Here is a 17,186-nt window from a genome sequence, read left to right on the forward strand (position 1 = left end):
GTGCACCCAGAACCTGACACAAACTAAGATTTTAGGGTTTATGAAATGTTCAAGAACCTACTGCCCTATCAAAATGTTTTGTGATGTCATATTAAGTCAAAACAGCAGGGTACCATTGCAATACTATGCATTGAAGATAATTTCAGTACTTAGAAAGTACACATAGATGCCTATAAAAAAGATAAACATCAAAAATAGATTAAATATTAAAAGTGATCATTTCTATCTAGTAAACTTACAAATGCCTTCTTATATTTTAAAAATCCTCTTTGCAAAACATATCTAATAAAGGAATACAGGTTAAGCATCCCTAATACAAAAATCTGAAATCTGAAATATTCCAAAATCTAAAGTCTTCTAAGCACAAATATAAAGAAAAATTCTACACCTGATCATACAAGTCAGTCAAAACAGAAACACATTAAAATATTGTATAAAATTTCCTTCTGTATATAAATGAAATAATATAAGTGAATTTCATGTTTAGTTATAGGGCCCATCCTCCAAACAGCTCATTATATATATATAAATATGCAAGCATTCCAAATAATCTAAAATCTGAATCAGTTCTGGTCATAAACATTTACAGTAAGTAACACTCAGCCTGTAGTATCCAGAATATATAAAAAACCCTTAACATGTTATTATGCTTTATTTATTATATGTGAGCCAAAGCACACATGGAATTCAGGGGAAAATAGGCTGAAATCAGGATTTTCCTTCTACTATGTGGATCCCAGGCATTGAACTCAAGCTGTCAGGTTTGGCACAAGTGCCTTTACCCACTGAACCATCTCACTAGCCTAGAGAATAGTAAAGAACTTTTATCTAGGTGTGGTGCCTAAGGCTTCATGCCAAGCACTTAGGAGCCAAAGGTAAACAGATTTCTTTAGTTTGGGGTCATAGTGAGTTCTAGGCCAGCCAAGGCTATATAATAAGACCCTGTCTCAAAACAAAACCCCAAATTCTTACACCTTAGCAGTAAAAATATTAACTTGATTATAAAATAGACAAAAGATTTGAACAAAAAATTCTCCACATAGGACATTATATATATATATATATATATATGTATGTATGTATATATACATATAGTGAGAGAGCCAATACGCATATGAAAATTAGTTATTAGAGAAATACAAATCAAAACCACAACAAAATGTTATCTCATTCACTAGAAAAAAAAGTTTACAATAAAAAAGATGGCATACTTCTGTGCTCCTAATAGCACCACTTATAAAAAGCAAAAGGTGGAAAACCGACAAATATCCACATAAAACCAGGTAAATACAATGTAGTATATTCAAAGACAGTCCAGCCTTAAAGTTTAAGGAAAGAAACACTGACATATGACACAACATGAATGAAAGTAAAACCATTACTAAAGTGAAATAAGCCATACAATGCAAATAGTGGCTTTTTTCCTGTAATTCTTACAGTCCATCTTCTACCCTGTAGCTATGGTAATTCAAAGATTATGACTTTTTTTTCTTTAGTTAGAACCTCAAATGTTTCTAATTCCATTCACTGTAAATTGTCTTCATATCCTTCATGATTTGGTCTCATCTACAAACTTTTATCCTTTTGTATGTGTTGTATACTTGCATATCTACATGTAGATGTAGATAAACATGTGCCACCGGACACATATGAAAGTCAGATGATGACCTAGGATGTCATTCTTCACCTTCCACCTTGCTAGAAACCAGGTTTCTTGTTTGTTCACTGATGTGTCTGCCAGGTTAGTCCACAAGCCTCCAGTTGTTAGACTGTCTCTGCCTTCCAATCTCCCAAGAGGACAACAGGATTATTCTGGGGACCTAAATCTAGTACAGGCTTGCTCAGCAAGTGCTTTGCCCACTGAGCCATCTCCACTTTATACCATACTGCAAACCCACTAGACCTAATTCTAGTCCTTAGAAGTTCAAGAAGAAAACATGTTTCGGCTTAAAATCTTAGCATTTGGTTCCCTGTACTGTATATACTCTCAAGTAATGTAGTTGGCCGACTCCTTCAATCAATTCACACGCCCACTAAAACCATAGAACCCTATTACACGTCACCCTTCCTGCTGAATTTCCACTTCTACCTTAGTTTTTAACCATTACTACACTGACATTTTCTTTCCCCTACCATTAAATCTCAAGTGCCAAGAAGTCAAGAGCTTTGTGTAGTTTTTCATTGTATCTCCAACACATAGAACTGCAGGTTTACAAGAAGAAAACAAACACATATATATCTCCTGTACATGAATAGACCTCCATCAAGTTCAATGTTTGCTATAAACTTTCTTTTCCCTAAGTTCCCTACTGATAAAGTTTTGGTAGTTTCATGTCCTTTTATAAGTTTACTGATAAAAATTTTTAAGCTTTTAAATTACACACAGCCCACATCTATCTAACATAATATATCTCAATTACATTGTAGATGACTTAGTAACACTGATTAGAAGAAAAAAATAGTGTGTCAGAAGATTTGGAAACAATCTAAGACTTGGGAGAAATCCAGGGAAGATACTGATCACAATGAGTTAATAGAGTACAACAAGGTCTTCGACATTGGGTAGAATGCCCAAAAATTAAGCTTGCTGGCAAAAGATCCCACAACACTACAGAATAATAATCCAAATAGAAATGCATTATAGCTAAAGTATCATCTGCCCCATCTGCTGCTCTGTAAAGTCATCATATATTCAACAAATATAAACTGAGCTCAAGGCACTGGAATATAGCAATGAGCAAACATAGACATCCTTCAAATAACTTACATTTTAACAACAATCCCACAGGAGAAAAATCACTAAATTCTATGACATTATACTTTATCTGAATTTCTCTAGAAACTACATGCTGAAATTTACTTATGTAAAAATGAGACCAATTTGGTAAACTTCATTTCGAAGATAAAGGGTAAATTTTAATAAGGAAATTAAAATGAGTCAAAGATGAACAGTTCTATATTTCAAATTTTTAAGTTTCATTTTTATTTTATCTTATTTTAAAAGAGTGTGTGGATGTCCCTGTCATGATGCACAGGTGAAGGTCAGAGAACTACATGTGGGATTCAGCTTTCTTCTTCCACATGGATTCCAGAAAATGAACTCAAGTTCTAGTTATCAGGCAGGACAGCAGGCACCTTTACCCACTGAGCCATCTCCCCAGCCCTGGTATCATTTTAAAAAACAAAAAGGAAAAAACAAAAAAAAAAGAAAGAACCCCACAGGTGTTGGTAAAGACATGGATCTGAACCTCTCACACACTGCTGATAGAGTGTAAAATGATGTAGTCATGTTAGAAAACAGTTTGGCAATAACCACGTATCTCATTAATTCTACATGCAGGTATATACTTAAGAAAAATGAAGACATGACCACACAAAAACTTGCACACAAATGTTTACAGCACTATTTATTCACAATAACCAAAAAGTGGAAACAAACCAAAAGTCCATCAACTGATAAATGGATAAACAACATATGACACATCCATACAATGGAGCATTATTTATAAAAGAAATCCTCGCATTATAGCATGGATAAAGTTTTAATACATGCTACATGAAATAAGTCACGTCACAAAAAGCCAAACATCGTATTATTGCATTTATATAAAATGTTAAGAACAGGCAATCCATAGAAACAAAACTGTGTAACAGTGGTTGCCAGGGAAGGGAAAAAGAAAAATGTGGGGGGAGGAGGGGTCACAGCTGGTACATTATTTTCTTCTGGAGTGACAAAATATTTTGGGGATAAGTGGTTCTTATACAACAAGTTTGTGAACAACTCAATTGCTTACTTACAAAGGGTGAATTTTATGGCAAAGAATACTGAAGTTTTAAAATTCTCATGTTTCATGCTATAACACTGTCCTCAAAGCTAACATCAACAAACTTGATGCTAATCAGCTATATTTTTACTTAATCCTGATCAGCAATATGATGTAAGCATAGTTCCCATTCCTATTTCACAGATGAGGAAACAGAGGCTAGGTAACCTACCCCAAGTTATCTGCATGCCTAGGATTCAGAGCTGGACATCAAAGTAGTATGCCAGCATCCAAGCTTTAATCATCCCAAAGGGAAAGGATCTGCCTTGGACATTTATGATATAGTTATCATTGTAAAATGCTGAAAAAAATCATGTTACTTGGTACACTGTGTTTCTAAAGCTTTCTCAGCTAAGAAAAAGACAACAGACATCTTGTAACTGAACACAGTGACACCATGTGTTAAGCATATATTAGGAAATTGGCGACTTTCACCCAGCAAAGGACAAAAGTTTTGCATTTTCCAATTGTTTTATATGCAAAACACAATTTCACTATCTTTTAATCAACTCCAAACTTATTGTCAAAATAAATTCCAATTAAAACAAGCTCCATGTATTTTGGTTAAAGCTAGTCAAGTTTGAAGTTGATTTTAAAATCTAGTCAAATACTTAAAATGTTTTTAAAAGTTTATACTAAAGGTTATGAAAAAACAATTAGCACTATCCTTTCCTATTCATAGTCCTGCTTCTGAGGAACTCAAAGGATCCTTGCCCAAACTAAAAAGTCTGTCTCATTCAATTATTCCTCATAATCCTTTGGCTTCACATAGTTGTCATAGGTTCCACTAGTTTTCATAACTAGAGGTAGACTAGGGTCAATCTAGATGACTAAAGACCCCTGGAAAGAGTTATGAGGCTGGATATTAAAAAATGATATGGTAATGCTTTCTTTGTAACTTCTGCTAAAATGTCAGTTGACTTACTAGTATAGCTGCTCCTGTATAGTAAGACTATCGTATTACTATAGTATGGAGAAATTTCTAAAGATTCATCAAATTTATTGATAATTTGTAAATGGGCAGAGTCAGTGAGATTCAAATGGTCTCCCTCTGCTGTTTCTTTTCTGCTTGTCTTGTCTTGTTTTTGAGACAGGGTCTCATTACAGAGATCTACCTGCCTTTGCCTCTAGAGTGCTAGGATTAAAGGTGTGTGCCACCACACCTGGCTTCTTCCTCCAGTTCTGCTGTAACTGTCTACTTCGTGGACCCAAGAATTCCCAAAGAGAACTGTATGGACATCAAAAATTTTGTACTCGTAAACCAGAATCTAAGGGTCTAAACCTATTAGTTTCAAATTGCTTGATCCAAAAAGCCTATAAAGGCCACTGGTCATGGCTCCTACTATTCAAACAGTTGTTATATTCTTCTTCTCTAGAATTAGAAGACCTCAAATATTCACCCACTCTATCATTTTTTTTGATGTTTAGATCAAGCTTCCTGTGATAACCACTGAATAACTGAAACATTTTAAAAACACATAAAACAGATCGCAACACTCAAAATTCTAGACAAAAATTAAGCAGAAAAATGTAAAAACTGCTAAAACCAAAAACTCCCTGATAGCAGGATGTTTTTCATTTACTGATTACCTCTCTGAAGGACTAGCCATGTGAAAAATAGTCTCATCTTCATTCTGTAATCGCTCTTTTCTCCTCCTCTCAATGTCATGTCGTAGATCATTTGGTTCTATTATTTTGACCAGAGTCTGAGAAATTTTAACAGAAGACAAACTATTCATATTACTGTTAGTAGCAGAAAGACAATTTCTAACAAGAAATTTAAATACAAGACCTTAATTATTTTATATCTATCCAACAAATGGTAGTATAAACTGATTAAAGTATTTTGAGATACAATAGACATTAGTCAGGAAAGTTCTATTTTGTTTGTTTGTTTGTGGAAACATGGTTTTTCTATGTGTACCTTTGGCTATCCTGGGCATCACTATGTAGACCAGGCTAGCCTTGAACTCATAGAGATCTTCTGCCTCTGAAATGCAGGGATTAAGGGTGTAGGCCACCATGGTCCAGCATCAGAAAAGCTCTTATATTAAACCAAGAATCCTACTTCTAAATTTTTTATCCCAAAGAAAAGGATGCCTCTTTAAAAATATTGAAAATAACAAAAATAAAACAACTTAAATGTGAAAATAATTTAAGGGAAAAAAGAATGGTGTAAAATATAATGGTAAATAAATCAAACAAAACTATAGCCATACAATAAATTATGGAAACCAATATAGAAGAACGTTTACTGAGAAATTTTAAAACTTAAAAAACTCAATTATGAAAGGCCATGGGGAGAATTTAGAACTTTTACATAAAAGAGATATTATGGATTATTAGCATACTAAACTGCATCTGAAAGACTGTTAAGATGTACCATGTCATACTGGAATTATAAATTCTTAAGTACACTGTAGCAGTCTTCAGACACTCCAGAAGAGGGCACCAGATCCCATTACATATGGTTGTGAACCACCATGTGGTCTCTGGGATTTGAACTCAGGACCTCTAGAAGAGAAGTCAGTGCTCTTAACCATTGAGGCATCTCTCCAGCCCCTATAAATTTAAGTCTTCAAATTTCCTGGAGATCTACTATAATTAGAAAGTTTACAAAAGTATTATTCAATAACTAAGCTACCTATATTTAGCAAATCTTTATTTCATAAGTAAAATTTATTTATATAGTCTATCTAGATCTATAAATTAAAATCTCTTCACTACATAAACATTCTCAAAGAAAAATTTAATAATTAATTTAGAATTTGACATGCTTTTAAAGACTTGTTTTTCAACATGGTCAGTCATGGCAGTCTTTCTAGTCAGGAAAGAAACAAAGTTGGATGTAGGTATTGAGTAGGAACCATATATAATAATAATGAAAAACTTTAGTATTAGTTTTATTTATTTTGCTAGGTTTTATTTCAAAGACTCCTTCCTAAATTCTACAGCAAACAGGCAGCATCAAATGCCACAATTCCCTTGCATTTCTTCCACATACAGTTAAAAGTATATCCCACATACCAGATTTGCAAAATGGCTATCAACCATATTTTTATAAGCTTCACACTGAATTTGCGAATGAGTATTAAATGTAATTTTAAATCAAGTTTTCAAAGTTGTTATGCTTAATAACCATGCCTCTCAAAGAAAAATTTTGTCGATTTTAGTATCTCACTCCATCCTGGACTGCCATCAGTCACTTGGAGAACTTTTTTAATTTTAGATTCCTGGATGCCATCCTTTCTTTACAGACCTTTAACTCCTTTTCCTACTATTATACCAATAGTAATTGTACTCACTTACCTTTTCTGGTTCATATACCATAGTGCATTTATTCTGAAGATCAGCCAAAGACATATCTATTCGCCTAAAATAATAAAGACACATAATTATGCTAATTATGTCATATTCTGATTCTTTTACTACAGAATTAGAAATAAACCACGAGGTTTTAGAAAAAACCAAAGCAACCTACTGTCAGGTAGCTTTTCATTTATTTCATTTTTTTAAGATAGGGTCTTTTTAATGTAGCCCTGGCTGTTTTGAAACTCACTCCCTTAAATTCAGAGGCAGTGCCTGCCTCTGTCTCAAGTGTTGGGACTAATGTCATGCGCCACCATGCTAAGGCTTTCACCTATATGGCAGTTTACTAAGCCATATATATTCTACAGGCACATTATAGGGAAGGCTCGGTGGTTCTCCAATCACTAGTAAGTGTGATCTCAAACTCAATTTTGGTGATACATAGCATTATAACATTAATTCAACTCAGTAGTCCATACAGGGTGCACCACCTGCTCAGACAAGTGCCAACAAAAGGCATGTATTCTTTCATCCATCTTTAGACCTCAGAACAACCATTTGTGACCACATAAAGTAAGCCCTGATTTCAATGGCTTGACATTTTCCAGCACTCCCTTCAGTAGACAACTACTATAGACATAGCAGAATCAAACTAGGTAAATCTTTTGAAAGGCCCACACATTCAAACAGTGTTAAGTCAATGCCTTTAATGCAACCGACTTCACCAATGTGTGCTGGTCCAGCAGCTGCTTATATTGTTCTTGTTTTTATGTACAAAGTGCACTCTATACTAAGTGCAGTCTATACCAAGCTTAGGAAAAGCAAGTTCAGAAAGCCGGACCTTTCCCCATTCTTCTGAGGACTATTCTCATGAGGTAAGTGAAAAGACAGTAATTAATCATTACCTGTGAAATTCTGTATCTGAATGTGATTTCATTTTATAGAAATCTGCATCCTGATTGCTTTTTATTCTTGAGAAACGCTCATGTAGAGTAATATCAGGTGTTACAAAATTATCTGCTGAAAAAGGAAACAATGTCAATGTGAAACTGAATGCCCTTACAAGATTCTATAAAACTCAACATCAAGACCATTAAAATAATCCAAACTGTTCTCCTTTGAAAAAAATATGACTCAACTGTTTGCATATTAACTTATAACACTCAAATGCTTTCCCAAACCCAACAAGAGTTGACTCATGAATTCAAGGATTTTCTTCCTATCTGCCACATTTGGTTTCTTGTCTAGAAGAGGGACACTGTCAAAGTAAAAATCATTCTTCTTAATGGTAAGATCATACTCTAGAAAGTTAGGAAGACACTCTACAGTTCAACACTGAAAATTAAATCAATTAACAATTTAATCAAAATAATCTATGAACAAATGCTGAAGCTATAAATACCAAGAGTGCCTTCCAACACCATTTCATTTTTGCATTAACTTTAGTCCATAAAGACATTCTAAAATCAGCTATGCTACTAACTCTTAACAGTACAGAAAAAATATACTTAATTCACCAAAATGTTATGCAAGCAATCTTTTCTCCTAATTCACTAGCTCCATTCTGGGATACTCTCCCACTTGGTTGTAATACTACCATACTTTCTGAAAACTATACTCTTTGGATAAAAGGAGCTGGAGCTGAGAGTGTAAACTGTTGCTAACAAACTGTATACTTTATTTTTTCATATTAAAAATTAAGTTTTAGGGGAACAAACTCAGGGCTTTACCCATTCTCAGAAAAGCACTTTAATACTAAGCTAAATCTTCAGCTTTAATCTACCTGGTTCAAAGAATATACAGTTCTCCACTTAAGGAATAGAAGAGAAAATATAATCATTTTTAAAATGTATTTTACTTATGTGTCTAAGTGTTCTGTCTGTGCATAAGAGTGTGACTTCCAAAAAAGGGCTAGAACTGGAGCTACAGAAGTCTGTAAGCAGCCATGGAGGTACTGGGAACTGCATTTAGGGCCAGTACTCTTAACTGCTGAGCCATCTCTTTAGCCCAAATAATTATTTTAAAAATATGTTTCATAGTCAGGTGATGGTAATGCAAGCCTTTAATCCCAGCACTTAGGAGGCAGAGGTAGGCAGATCTTTGAGTTCTGAGTTCCAGGCCAGCCTAGCCTACAAAGGAAGTTACACAACAGCTAAGGCTACACAGAGAAACCCTGTCTCAAAAATAAAAGTTTACTCAGGTAAAAATTAAAGCAAATAAAAATCTGACATTCTTCAGAATCTCTTGCTTATAATATCTGTAATGTATGCCGTACTACTAGGGAAAGTTGTTTTACATCACAGATTTTCCAATGGACACTTATGAAAAGCAAAAATTTAATACAAATCTTTAAAGCCCTCATTTAACTCTATTATCATAAAGAACAGAATCATCCACCGATTATACATGAACAAGCTTATAACATAAAATCCTAGAAAGGACTTGGGGAAGGGTTGCTAATATCACAAAATAACCTAGACTTCTGCATCGTCTAGGATATATACCTGTTTTTGTTGCTTTTTCCTCCTTTGTTAGGCTTTTAATATGTCTGCCATTTGGAGTAGTCTGATCTTTTCCTAACAAATGATTTGTAATCTACTAGCATTTGAAGCAGAAAGTTATTGAAAATACATAAAAAGAACAACAACTAGTCTTGAGTGAGTCTCTGGTACTCTCTCCAACAAATTTCCTAATCTACAACCTACTTAAAATGGAATATTAGTTACAATTAAGATACATCAAAGGCATTTGAATCCTGGGAAAAGTTGGTAATTATTTTTGTGCTATCCTTAATGTTTCTGTAAAACATACCAACCTTTCACTTTGTGGATTATTGTTATGATTTCCTGAGCAAATTCTTCTGTAGGTTTGTTTTCAGGATTCTGAGTTGAGTCAAGATGTTGAAATACTGGATGAAAACTGTGACTTGTTTTGCCAATAGCAACCAAATCATGTGATATCTGTCTCTCTGCAGAATACCTAGAAGTAGACGTAAAATAATTTGAAATATTTTATTAAATTTGTAATTTTTGCTACTTTACTAAGGATGGAATTTGTTAATATTAAGATAGCTAAATATTAAAAAGATTTAATTATTCTGCCATAATTTAAGCACCAAAATACATGTTATAAAACTAATAAACCACAAGTGGAAAATAGGTATAGATAAATGGTCCTGAGCTCTTTTCAAATCACAATTCTAATTTTTCCTTCAGATACCTAAGGCATTAAAGTCACCTAATATAAAAAAAATTAATCAGACTATTTTCTACTTTAATATTTTCAAAACATTGTAATCAGCCACTTTCAAATACCACCATACTTTAAAAGCTGTTATCAAACCTAAAAAAATCTAACTATTAAAATTCTCAATATAAGCAATGAGAAGCTTAGAATAATGTTTTGGAACTAAATCTATTAAGAAATGTGGAACAGCACAAAGGTTTAGCAGGTACAAGAAAGAACCTACCAGGTAAGCCTGGTCCCTAGACCCATGGTGGAAGGAGAGAAAACAACTCCCTAAAATTCTAGCTCAAAAGAGGTTCTCTAGCTTCTACATATCTGCCATGGCACATGTGTACTAAAATTCTCCCATCAGCCACACACAGAGAAACGCAACTGCAATTTCACTTCCTCTATCTTGAAAAATAATCTAGTCAAACTGAAGTCATGCTGAAATCACAGTAGGAATTACATCAAATCATCTGTCTCCTGGAATCCCAAGAAGACACAAGGATTTGAGCTCTATTAATCTCTCAAACCTTTCTCTATAGAAGAACCTGCTAAGATCCCTTCTTGCTAAAAGATTCTATGAATGTCAAAAGCAGCAAAAGACAGCCTGAGAATAGATGCTGGCCTGGTGTAGTGAGTGTCTCATCCTTTAATCCCAGCACTTGGGAGTGCAGCAGATGTATCTTTTTGAGTTTGAGGCCAGCCTGGTCTACACAGTGAGTTACAGGATAACTAGGGCTACATAGTAAGACCCTATATCAAAAAAAAAAAAAAAAAACTAAAAAAAAAATAGAAGCTGAATTCTTAGTCTATCCCTGGATTTTAAAAGACAAACAAAAACCTGGCAGTATAAACATAACTTCTTAAAGAGAAACAATTCCTTGAAATGCCCATACCCAAGAATTATCTGGAGACAAGATATGGGAACCAGAAGACACAAGATAACCACCTATTACTAACTTCAGAATTTATCTTCATTCCAGGACTTTGAAGGAAATTATTGGTAATCTCTTAAACATGTAATATGCTCTAGCCAACAATATAAACTTTATCTTGGAAGCTGCAAACTAAAGTGTAAAAAAAAAAATCTATTAACATTTCTTTAAAAAGCTAATACCTAAATGGATCCATCTTGTTCCTGTCTACTTTGACGGTAAGTGGTTTCTTCTTGGTAAGTGAATAGCATTTCTCTTCAGGTTTTGGGCTTGTATCAAGTTGTTTACTATAAGATGCATTCTCGTTTCTGCAATCTTCTTTATTTATTTTTTTCTTCCATTTGTCATTGCAGGGCCCCAAATCAGCCTCCTTTATATTTGAATGAGTATAGGAAACACAATCTTTCTTGTAGAGATAAAAAGGTCCATTGATTTGTTCATTCTCAGTTTCTCTTCCTCTTGTAGTACTGAAACAATCTGACTCTCTATTTCCAGGAACTTTGAGAGAGCCATATCTTCTGTCTTCTTCTTTCAAGTACTTCTGAAATCTGCCATCAGAAAAGTCCTGTTCGCCATCTGAGAGCTTATGATGTTTGTGACGGTAATCATAGGATACTCTGGTTGCTGAACTTCTCTCTGGGTATTCTCTCTCAGTATATCTGTGACTTTGGGCTGCAAAGCTCCAGTCTTCTTTCTTCTCTTGGAAAGGTAGAAAAGAATGCTCAGGTTTCCACTTTGGGATTCTGGCTGGCTCTCTATTTTCATACCTTGCTGCATCTGTAGGTCTTTTTGATGTATATCCATACTTTCTGAAATCATGATCTTCAGGATACCTGTATTAACATAAAGAAGTTTACATTTGTAATCTCCAGAAGTAAAACTTTTGATGTCTAGAATATTGCGCAGACTGGCCTTAAAATACAGCATGCAATGAATGGCAAGACAATCTTGTGTGAATTCATTAGAGGGACATGAAAATTTAAAAGTAACATCTTTTATAAACATTCTTGAGCATACCTTTAATCTCAACACAAAGACAAACATATCTCTGAGTTCAAGGCTAGCACGGTCTACAGAGTAAATTCCAAGACAGCCAGGGCTACACAGGAAAAAAAACCCTCTCTTGAAAAACCACCACCAAACAAACAAAAAACACATTCTAGCTATCCACATGAATTACTCAAAAAATTATTTTATCTTTTGAGATAAAAATTATGATATTCAACATAAAAGTAACAGATTATTTTTCTCAACTGGAAGTTATATGCCAAATTCCCCAGACTTAATGATTTCCTGTACCTCTTCTGAAAATGGTTCCTTGTGTCAAAGTCTTCTGAGCCTCTTCTGGGAGAGTGAGGGTAGCTTTCTTCTTGTACCCTTTGGTGTCTCAATCCATCTTCATGCCATTTCTCTTTAAATCTAAAGGAATCTGCCAGTGACATCTGAGGTAGCTTCCCTCCTTTCCCACTTCCTCTACCTCTGTGCTCATCAGAAGTATATCTTCCTTGCACTGCAGGGGTATAACAATCCCTTTCGTGCTCCATGTAGGTTGCTGCACTTTCTGTGTATGTAGGCATATACTGAGATCTTCTGTCATCATCTCCTCTTCCAGGAAAATATTCTTGGTGAGGCTTATATGTGTCAAATTTTTCAACAGGTTTTACATTTGGGGAAGGTGATCTGTTCTCATAAGATCGATAATACGAATTCCCACGAGGGAGAATTCTTGGTTTATTCTGTCCATGTTTCTCATCATCCATTCTCCAAGTAAAGGGTCTTTGTTCATCATTTCTATATTCAGGGTCATAGTGCCCATGGAAATGTCTTTCCTCATGGTATTCAAAATTTCTAGATTTTGGTGATAATGACCTATATAAACAAGCATAGAGAAGTTTAGTTCACTTTGAGACAATTAGCTGTTTTAGTGTGACCTATCTAAAATACCGACCTTTCCTAGAATTCTACTAATATTCCAACTGAAGGTAAATCTAAGAATTTGTTTTATATGTACTTAGAACTGTATATTGGTGTGAGGGAGACGGGTTAATGATTCTTTTGTCCTACCTGACAACCATACTCTTGTCATCCTAGCTGATATATCCTATGAACACATCAATGTGGGTTAAATATACATGTGATATTAGAATACCAGATCAGGTAAAAAGTAGAATTTTTTTTTTTTTTTTTTGAGAGACTACCGATAGCAAGTTCTAGCAAAAGTAGATGTAGTATCTTCAAAGGGCCAATCAAGAGAAGCTTACCTCAGGTTCAATAGCTAACTGAGAAACAAGCATGAATGAAGTAAGAAAAATTATGCAGAAGGGGTCAGGGATGGGAAGATGGTCTTTGAGGGAGGCAGCTACTATGCCTATCCCTCCATAATACTTCTAAAATAAACTGCTGTTCTTTCCAAAATAAACCTTACATATCAACTGAAATATGTGCTGTTGAAATAACTTAGAACTCTGGTCAAAGTATGTTTTAATGTAACTATAATGCTCCCTAGGGGAAAGTATTAAAGCTCTTCTGTATCTATCTTTTCTGTTACCTTGATATTGCCAACATGTAGACTTGTATTCCTCCTGAGAAGACTCCCACATTCATGGAAAAATCTCTAAGTTACTCAGCCTTAAAATTAAGGAAGGGACTGGGTATGGTGTCTCATACCTTTAATCCTGGTACTTGTGAGACACAGGCAGGCAGATCTCGTTTTGAATCTAGCCTAGTCTATATGCTAAGTACCAGGTCAGCCTGTGAAACCCTGTCTCAAAGCCAAAAGAAAGAAGAAAGAAGCTCACTTTTCCATCTGAGAAACCCCATATTATGACCTGTCCAATTTTTTTTCTTCCTTTAGGGCTTAATGTCTCCAAATCAGAAAAAAAAAAAAAAAAAAAAAAAAAAAAACACCCTGACCATTTAAATTTTTACCTGCTCTAAGAATCTTCAAAAGAATTGAAGCAATCATGAATTAATCTTTTTTTTCTAATGACAAATCTGTGTCTTCCACACAAGAAAGGAAATACATCTATCTTCTCTGATACTCATTAGGACATTTTTACATTGGATCTGGCAATATCCAAAATCCAGAGTTGCAAAGCTAGACATACTAGTAAATATTACTTATCAGAAGCAGAAACTCTGCCATCCAAATGGCTGAACCTCATCACAGGAGGGGAGATAACTAGAGTCTCTGAGGAATTTCTCTCTTTTCACTGCTAAACAAAGAACCTGGGAGTCAGAGGCAGAAGTCTTCCAGACAAGATGAAATATTCAAGATTTAATTGTAGCCCTTAATTCATGTTTAAACTGCTGACATTATTTTTTGTCTTATTATGTAGTGCTCACTTCTAGAAAAAGTGGTTATAATGGTTGTTAACATTTCCAGTTCTCCAAAAGGTTAGGAGACAATTCTCTAGTCTCTAGAGTTATGAGTTGAGGCACTGGCAATTTTGGTTCCCCAGGAAACAGCCTTGGAAACAGAGATCAAATCTCCCTCATGGATAGAGGGCTTATGTGTTTGCTGCCCATGATAATACGATAATGTTCACTCTAAGTGACTCAAGTTCCTCAACTGTGTCATAACCCCAGAACCTGTGACAACTTTGCATCATCCACCCACACAGCCACTCTAGAGCACTGGCCCTCAGGGATTCTTAGAAGGTAAAGAGAATGTCTCTGACATGGTAGTGCCTTATGGCAAACTAGTATATTGACTTCTAAGTAGGAACAAAGTACCAAACTCTTTGTAGTTCTTAACAAAAAACACCCTGAATAAGTAATTAGAAAACCAGGCATTAAGCACTGACAGAGTCCCTGTGGCCATTCCTTTAATGGTCACACCAAAAAGAAGAAAAAAACTAAAGTATACTCTGTGTTATTATCCTTGTTATATAGTCTGTCTTACATTCATTCTCTTTTCTTTTTGAAACTTCACCCAAATTCAACATCATTTTGTGACATTTATAAAATGAAAACTAAATTACTGATGATTCAGTCTATTATCGGAACAAAGTATATTAACATAAAAATCATGGTTTATCTTTCCTGTATGTAATAATGGTCCTTTATGTCAATCTGAAATTTACTGGTTGCAAAGCAGAATTAATTCTCTCCCTAGAGATGCAAAGTGCTTTTACAATACCTTACTTCTAAAATTGGGTAAAAGATATGTTTAGACCATTTTGAGATGTGCTAATAAATATAAAAACACATCAGCTTTCAAAGACTTGGCCCAAATAAAAGAATGTAAAATACTTCATTAATATATTTTAATGCTGATTTTATGTTAAAATGATTAATTTGTTATATTGGATTAAATGTGTTAAAATATTTTCAAAACTTAAAAAAAAATGGCAGGAGATAGAGGCAGGCAGATCAGGAGTTCAAGGGCATCCACTGTATTAGAGTTGCCTATTCTTCCCAGCCAACCTGTGTACTTGCTGAGGCCATGGAAGATGGCATACTTTTCCTTGTAATCCCAGAACTGGGCTGTATCTAATGTACAATAAACTGATTGAACTATTCCAACCTAATTGTGTATACTATATACTGAAAACCAACAATCAACAGAAAACAAATGAGAGTTGAACTTCAATTGAGCTATTTAAAACCACTAGTTTGCAAAGAAGATAGGAAATACTTTATTTTCTGAGTAAATTTCTTGAATAAAGTAAACAAAGCATACACTAAAAAGTTGCAACCTTTTAATATCATAAAAAAAGTAACCGTCTCAAAGACATTTCTTATTCTGAATGTGGTCACTGTATTCCTTTTATTATATTAAAGTAATTCTAGCCCCAATTAAATTCATCAGCTCCCCAAATCTACAAATACTACCTTTACCATGATCAATTCCTACTATGAACATCCAGGTCCAGTGAGCTTATTGAAATAGAAGCTTGAACAGTAACAGTAACTTCTAAATCCAAATTAACTATGCAAAAGCATGGAACTCCTCACCTTTGCTTCCACCTGGGGGATCTGGATCGTGACCGTGCCATCCTTTATTATATGAGCTGCCTGATCCACTTTTTACACTGCAAAGAAATACAGCATTAGCAAGGTTTTTTTTTTTTATAAATAAAAAGCCTGCAGTATTCACTAGAATCTTGTTATTGCCAAGAGAAAGCTGCTTAATTCTTCTGTGCATCTATTTCCCAGATCAACAAAATAGAGAAAGAAGCACCTGGTACCTTACCATAATACTGTAGAGATAAAATAAATTTAAGTCAAAGAATCAGCAAATGCTTTCTGTAAAAGATTACACTTGAATGAAACTATTTTCTTTGTATGCCATAAGATCTGAATCAAGTCTATTCCTTGTTTTTACTAAAACAATCCCTAAGGCTGGACATTGGTGATATATACCTTTAACCCCCCAGCACTTGGAAGGCAGAGACAGGTGAATTCAAGGACAGCCTTATCTACAGAGTGAGTTCCAGGGCTATGCTGTGAAACCCTGTCTTAGAGAAACCAAAAAGACAAAAACAAAAAACACCAAAGAAACACAACACAATCACTTAAAATGTAAACACCTAGCTGGGTATAATAGCATAATCTTAGTACTTGGGAATTTGAGACAAGAGGGATCATGAGTCTGAAGCCAGCCTGGAATACATACCAAATTTGAGGCCAGCATGGGTTACACACAATGCCTTACTTCTAAAATTGGGTAAAAGATATGTTTAGACCATTTTGAGATGTGCTAATAAATATAAAACACATCAACTTTCAAAGACTTGGCCCAAATAAAAGAATGTAAAATACTTCATTAATATATTTTAATGCTGATTTTATGTTAAAATGATTAATTTGTTATATTGGATTAAATATGTGTTAAAATATTTTCAAAACTTAAAAAAATGGCAGGAGATAGAGGCAGGCAGAT

At 34.5% G+C, this 17,186-nt stretch overlaps 1 protein-coding gene across 1 annotated transcript in view; it reads right to left on the bottom strand.

Moving 5' to 3' along the window:
* Positions 1-16,327, bottom strand: part of BCLAF3 (BCLAF1 and THRAP3 family member 3) — a 34,483-nt gene extending 18,156 nt beyond the window's left edge. The window contains 7 exon segments of the mRNA XM_080909557.1: positions 5,415-5,530; positions 7,134-7,197; positions 8,039-8,153; positions 9,949-10,124; positions 11,482-12,132; positions 12,599-13,168; positions 16,259-16,327. Of these exon segments, the coding sequence (XP_080765683.1) occupies positions 5,415-5,530; positions 7,134-7,197; positions 8,039-8,153; positions 9,949-10,124; positions 11,482-12,132; positions 12,599-13,168; positions 16,259-16,299 (1,733 nt within the window). The 5' untranslated portion in view covers positions 16,300-16,327.
* Between the last annotated feature and the right edge of the window lie 859 nt (positions 16,328-17,186).

The sequence above is a fragment of the Micromys minutus genome, assembly GCF_963924665.1.
Source record: "Micromys minutus genome assembly, chromosome: X".
In the NCBI taxonomy this organism is placed as follows: Eukaryota; Metazoa; Chordata; class Mammalia; order Rodentia; family Muridae; genus Micromys; species Micromys minutus.